Source organism: Cryptomeria japonica, chromosome 10 (genome assembly GCF_030272615.1).
Source record: "Cryptomeria japonica chromosome 10, Sugi_1.0, whole genome shotgun sequence".
NCBI lineage: Eukaryota > Viridiplantae > Streptophyta > Pinopsida > Cupressales > Cupressaceae > Cryptomeria > Cryptomeria japonica.
Window position 1 is genome coordinate 216,338,909 of NC_081414.1, and position 7,103 is coordinate 216,346,011.

At 35.1% G+C, this 7,103-nt stretch overlaps 1 protein-coding gene across 1 annotated transcript; it reads right to left on the reverse strand.

Annotated features, from left to right (window-relative positions):
* Positions 1-337: 337 nt before the first annotated feature.
* Positions 338-4,068, reverse strand: LOC131054240 (protein NRT1/ PTR FAMILY 2.13). Its single transcript, XM_057988696.2, has 4 exons — positions 3,663-4,068; positions 3,192-3,409; positions 2,535-3,100; positions 338-1,417 (listed from the first exon to the last, which is right to left on the reverse strand). The coding sequence occupies exons 1-4, from the start codon at positions 3,889-3,891 to the stop codon at positions 514-516; spliced, it is 1,917 nt and encodes a 638-aa protein (XP_057844679.2). The 5' UTR covers positions 3,892-4,068; the 3' UTR covers positions 338-513.
* Positions 4,069-7,103: the final 3,035 nt, after the last annotated feature.

A 7,103-nucleotide genomic window follows, 5' to 3' on the forward strand; every position in this document is an offset into this window, starting at 1 on the left:
GATTTAGAGGCTTCGTTTTAGTTGTCTTTGCATCCCTATAAGTGGATGCATAATTTATTTAGAGTTGTCACTTCTCTATTCAAACCTTTTTTGTAGAAACAGTATCATCTATCAAATGACTTACCAAGTGACCTCATCTATTGCAGAAATGTATGTAAAAAATAGACTAAAATGTTCTGTAATTGATCTTTCACAACTGTTTGACGTACCTACTGCTAACCAAAGTGCAATTACTAGTTTAATAAAATTATTAAAAAAATCAAATTATTGCACTTAAGTTACCCATAACTGACATAGTGAAAAAGAAAAGGAGACAAATAGAAATGACAACTAATAATAAGTACAAATATTCATATGTATTAACCATTTAATGACACCCAAACACCTTTAACTGCTTTTGCTGATAGTGCATAAACCACTAAACATTTGGAACTAAGCTACGAGGCAGGCAATTTTTAGGTCGAACTATCAGCCTTTATTTGCTGTTTTGTTTTTACAATCCCTATCATGAAGTCATTCTTTCACACTTGTGGTGACCTTTTTGCTATTTCTGATCGTATTTTCGATGGTTGTTTTTGTCTCGTTAGGGAATACGGCTTTATATCTGTACCATTGAGCGCAGAACAGGAAGTAAAGCAAATTGATAACTGCAAGCCCTGCAAGAAGCCAATAAAAATAATCCAGTCTTGCCTTATTCAGGTTCTGACCAAGCCAGTTCTTTCCATGACGTCCGCCTGTGTTTTTATGCACAATGCCAACAAGAAAGCTGCTCACATAGCTGCCCATGCCAATGCTGAGGAAAAAAAGTGCACCAGCCACACTCCTCATGTTTTCTGGAAACTGACTGTACAAAAACTCGATAAGTCCGATTGCACTGAATGCCTCTGCCAACCCGGCCACAGAATACTGAGGAACCAAAAAGAATGCTGACATGGGAATCACAGCCTTGGGCTTATCCATAAAACCGTGGTTCAATGCGACATTCCGCCGCTTTGTCTCAAACACCGCTGCCAATGCCATGGATAAGATGCTTATGCATAATCCCACCCCGATTCTCTGCAAAAGTGTTATCCCATTTCCGTCCTTGCTGATTCGCCTCGTGAATGGCACCATCACTCTGTCATAGAATGGTAAGAATAAAGTAACAACCAGCATGGTGAAGATTCCAAATGAACCCGCAGGGACCTGGAATTTCTCGCCCAGGTGCCTGTCCATTGTTAGTGCCTGCAATACAGAGAATGTGTTGAGCTGAGCCAGACAGACGTGGATGTTTATGCCAGATAGCCATATGGGTGCTATTCTTATCACTGACTTTAGCTCTTCCACTTGCTGAAGGCTGCACAGTCTCCATGGATCTACCACTGATCCGTCTGAATTTAAGTCTTGTTCTGTTTTTAATGCTGCTTTGTTCAGAAACCTGAATAGTAGAAATCAGTTAAACAGGATAATTAATCGGCAGGTTTACTTAAAATTAATCACTAAGGTTTTCGTTGGATTTATTTTCCCCAAAAACTGTTGTCTTCTATTCAAGCTAAAATACATCAAATTCAAATTGAAATGATACTCTAACTGCACAATAGATATAATTAATATAGTTTTCTACATGATACATTTCAAAAAGATGGATCCACTCTGAATGCTGATATCCTTAACCCCAAACTAAATGATTTGTTAAAAAATTAAAATTAAAATTAAGATTAAAAAATAAGAAGAAAACAAAGACATCAGAAAATGAAACTTACTATATTGAAATTGATTAACTTGTTCTAAAATATCTCGTGCTAACAACTTGTGACACTACTACCCCTCTATTTATAGAGTTTCATGTTTAAATGACAGTAATATAAACAGGCTACACATTTTATGAGAAATACTATGAAAAAAAACATTTAAGAACTTAAACAACATGCTAAGTTCCAAATACTTGTACAAAGGAAAGTGTTTCTAATTGAGACAACCAATGGTATGGAATAAGAGTATTTTTAATATTGATTAATAGATAAAATAATCAAAAATAGTAATCTTAAATATTAATAAAAAATTCACAAAAAACCTTAATCAAGAATATTTTAATTTAATGCACTATCACATCTCTATCTCATACAATCAGTAAATTAAACCAAAATAGTTGCTATTCCAATGACAGATACAGCTATAGTACTGCATTAATAACTTCCACTATCGTAACTTTTGAAGATACGTTGTAAGTCATTTATATGATCGGTCATGTCAATAATTAATAGGAATACTGGCGGTTCCACGCGAAAGGCACTTATACTGACAAACTGCATACTCTGAACAAAGAACAAAAACTATAAGAATGAATATGCTTTGCCTCAGATACCTTAGTAAATGAAGAAATTGAAAAGGACTGTTTCTATAGTTTCTGTTTTTCAGTCCACCCCTGGTTTATGATATAGTATATTGGAAAAAGCATTAACAGAAATTAGGGCATCTTAACTTTATCAGAAATGAGATAAAAAGGTGCTTACATAGTCAAAAAGAAAAAAAGTATTGGATAAAAAGGTGCTTACATAAACTGATCAGTTAGTACCATCCTTGATTTGAGGTCGCCTTTTATTGGAGGATCGTAGAAATCCTCAGCCTGAGATTGCTCCGAAGGTAAGCGTAAATGCCGTTTCTTTATTGCACAAACTATTACCTGTGCAAAGCTCGTGAAGGAGCTTCCTTCAGGGCTGACAAGCACATAAAGCCTTTTACCCAGGAAGAAGCAGATCACAGAAAAGAACATTAATGCAGAGGGAATGCCCATTCCCCAACTCCAGCTTATACTATCCTGAATATACACAATGATCGTGAGAGAGATCATTACTGCTACGGTAAATGAAAAATAATACCAGTTGAAGAAGCTCTGAATGCTTCTTTTTCCATTTTCGCTTGTGTAGTCGAATTGATCTGCTCCAAAGGCTATAGAACATGGCCTAATCCCACCTGCACCGATGGTCATCATTGCAAAGGAAGAGTAAAGTAAGGCCTTTTGACCTAACGATGCACCCACACACAACTCTTTCCCAATATTATTACATGGAGGTGGTCTAAAGCTAGGAAAAATGGCCGTCAGTGTAAGAAGAATCATTCCCTGTAACACACATAAAAAAGATTGTAAGGCTTTTTGGGACTGAAAAACTTTTAAACAATATTACAGAAAATTTAATCTAACTGTGACTTACAATTAGAGATGCTATGCAGCCCAAGGCAATGGTCCAGTAACGACCAATGTAAGAATCAGAGAGGAAGGCACCTAGCAATGGGGACATGTTGGTTGTCCCTGACCATACATTAATAACAAATGAAGCCTCAACGTTTGGCATGTTGAATTTTGAGGTTAAATACACCACAATATTTGACAGAAGACCTATGGTGGCCAACTTCTCACACGCCTCGTTTCCTGCACACACAGATAACTAAAATTAACTCAGTCCATGGAATAGGAATCCGAAAGTCTTAAAAAAACTAAGCTATGTAGGAAAGAAAAAAGATTCATAACGGACAAGCATCAAGCAGAATAGAAAATTTGAAATTAGATTATTCATATGAATTTGCTGACCATTTGGGATTCCAAAGAAAAAACTGGGCTTTTGTTAAATTTATGTGAGAGCAGAGATTTATCATAGAACTTCTCCAAGAGATTAATCATTCACCTATGATATAAGGCATGGATTTCCATCCTCCTGGCTGCTTGACCCCTTTTTCTTCTTCCTCTTTTTTGTTGACCGAGACTGCCATTTTTGTGCCATTAGGCTGGTGAATCCACCCGCCTAAGAAAGATCCTCCATTCTCTCTGTTATTATCTCTTGATTCCAATTCTGCCTGGGAAGCCATCTCCAGTTGCAGATGTTGGTGGCCATGTGAAGCCATGGCAGTGGACATGCAATGAGAAAGAGGATAATGTTAACCGGTATTTATAAGAAAAAGCTCAAACCTAGAGCGTCAATTATGCCAGAAAGAGCTGAATAATTCTGGGTTCTAACGTGGAACAGAGGACCAAGACAGATGTTTGACCCCGGATGAGGTGGATACAAAATAGTTAGAGGCAGTTTTGAGGTTTAGTCCGTATACTAAAAACAAATATGCGCCTTAAACAGGAATATCAGGAATATTTATGGTGTTGAGTTCAAAAATTATATCATATTAAGAAAAATAGAGTATTTTTATCTACAATAATTCTTCAGTATTGATTGAGGGGTGATCGCTTAGGTTGAAAGGTTTGACATGTCATGATTATAGAAAAACTTAATTAAGATATAGAGATACAATCCATGGATCAAAATAGATCAATTTAATCAAATCAGTTTGAAAGAAAGATAGATAAATCTGTTAACTTTTATCATTTATAAGGTTAAAAAAAGTCTATGGAGCATCCAGTCTTGTTGTATTGATCTTCTACATTTCAGTCCACTTCTTATTTAAGGAGATCATAAGCATCTTCATCTTCTCAATGAAAATGTTTGAGTATTGATTCTTAAAGTAAATTTGTATTCTTCGTTAATTTATCATTTTTAATAATTATTTTTAAAGAAAGAAACAAAGGATAGTTAGATGAGTATGTTTCAATAATTGTTATGATACAATAAGACAATGATCTTTATTTTTTCATACTTCAATTCATGACTACTAGCCATTTGGCTTGTACTTAAAAAAACACAAAACATTTATTTGCACAAGGTAACACATAAGACGATTAGTAATAGTGTCTTGATGTAGATGTAGATGTTTCAATCTAACTTTTTAAAGATGTGTGTTTACTGATTCAATGATGACTCTTTCATATGACACCATTGTTAATGTGGAGAACCCAAATATATAACTTGAATCTTTGAATAAATCCAAAGACTACAACAATGCTAATTATAGCTTTAAACTGTTAACCCACATACAAAAATATGCTAAACTTTTTGAAAAACATCCATTTAAGAACTTAACATGTCTTCTCCCTTACTAAACTGTTTGACGACTCCACCCTACATTTCTTCAAATACTAAGACTCTCAAACCTATCCCTAACCAATATATGTAGTATATTCATCATTGATCTAAAAATTTTGAACATTTAAACCCACATTTATATGGATATTCTTTTGCTCTTCTATAAGAGCAAATTATAAACGTTGCAGTTCTCAACGAAACCTGCAAGGCAATCAATTAAGGGCCTAACATTCCTCTTTTTTTATCCAGTCCTTGAGAGGTTGGAACATGAAATTTGCGTTGCTCTGAAATGAGAACGACATGATGCGGTTACATGATTGATTCATACTATACCCGCTGGTAAAGTGAAGTGGCTATGTGAACGGCATGATACAAAAGGTTTGGGTAGGACCCCAGCTACCTGTCATTCTTTTCAGCATTAATAGTTCATGCAGTACATGACCCCTCTCATCCACTTCAATTGCTTAACTTTATCTGGCAACTGTCTATTCCACCCAGTTCATGTGCTTGTGGGGAATCCGAGGATATTCACCTCTGAATAGACTACCAACGAAATAGGTAAAAGCTCTTCGTAATACCTATGTATAAAGTCTCACAGGGCAACGAAAGTTGTTCTCGACACGCAAGTCCAGCAATAAACGTAACGCATTCGTCATGGCCTCTTATGCGTCCTTTTTAACTCTCGAGAGCTTGAGAAACATGTTCCAGTGGTTCTATTTATTTCTATGAACTTTAATGAATTATTAAGAAGAACTATTCTAAATAACATTTTTTTTTTTTTTTTTTAAATAATTTTAATATAAAGGAAGCTTATCAATAGTTGTTATAGTTAATTTTGTATATTCACATATTCTAAATAGTTCATCGGATATTGTGCACCTGTCCAATTTGAATTTAAGTTGTTGAAATAAACTTCCCTACAATGATAATTTGATGTATTCCTAGTTCTTAAGAATACCTGTGTTAACTTGTCTTAGATTTCAGCACACAAGTATTCACACATTCTGAGACTGATGTCTCAATTTTATATGAAACTTTCTTAGCTCTCGATGTTTCTTTCTTGAAGATCCTTCTGTTGTGTTACCACTAGATATTCTAAATTACCATCAGCGGGATAATTCTCCATAGGAAAGCAAATGGGGATTGTTTATAAAGAAAGGGCCATCTTGAAAGGACATCCCAAAGATTGTTTGGTAGGGGAGTATGCTAATTCAATTTATTTACAATAAAAACCCAACATTCCTAGGCAAAGGGAAATTGGAGAAGAAGATGATCCATTTCCTCCTAAGCTTGCCAACATAGGGCACAATTGAATGGTTTTGCAATACCAAAACTATGCTTGATAGTTGTCTTAATGTTATCATTATGCTTCAATTTTAGTAGTTCCTTATTATTTATCACATGTTATTGTAATGGTGAAAAATTAAGGTGTCACATAATGATATAGTAAAACCACTATTTTTTGCTTAGGAACCAATTACATTAAAAAGGGGTGAATCCAATAGATCTAGCCTCAATCCAACAAGGATAGGGCTGAGAATTCTAATTAGATTCACTGGTTTGAATTTAATACCCTCTTTTTAAATTGAATTTTGAAAATGTTGAAACTAGGGCAAATGTGTGGATATTGAAGAGATTGTCCATAAACAATGAGCTGCAGTCCTCAAACAAAGCCACAAACCTAGATCTAAGCAATATGTGAGTGTTCAGATCTGTTCCCAAAAGGTCATCCTGAATTGTCGAGATCAGAGTGCTGGTAGCTCTGGTCCTCTGAACTTTTTGTTGTCCAAAGGGAAACTTGTTCGTCTCTGTGAATAATGTCAATTCTGAAAATTATAGCTCCATACCTCTTTTTGCACACAGTACAGAGAAGGGGAAATTGTTGGAAATAGGGGTTTGCCTAAGTCAAACCTCGGTTTAGACATTAACCTTGAATGAATAACTACAAATACTAAAATAAATAATGGAAAGGAATACCTCTTATCTGCAATTGTTGATGATGTTGCTTTGTTTCTTGAATGTAATCGCATATGTTGTATGAAATGGCATGAACATGACAAAACCCTAATCACACACACATGCTTGCATATGAATGATGTATTTTTTCTCTGCAAGGATTGAATGAAGAATATGCAGCCTTGAAGGCCTCTGAAAATG

Excerpts from the sequence above, each read along its gene's own strand:
- LOC131054240 (XM_057988696.2), bottom strand. The coding sequence starts at position 3,891 with ATGTCCACTGCCATGGCTTCACATGGCCACCAACATCTGCAACTGGAG. Across the intron at positions 3,101-3,191 it reads GCTGCATAGCATCTCTAATT|GGAATGATTCTTCTTACACT; the intron begins GTAAGTCACAGT and ends TGTGTGTTACAG. Across the intron at positions 1,418-2,534 it reads GTACTAACTGATCAGTTTAT|GTTTCTGAACAAAGCAGCAT; the intron begins GTAAGCACCTTT and ends TCTACTATTCAG.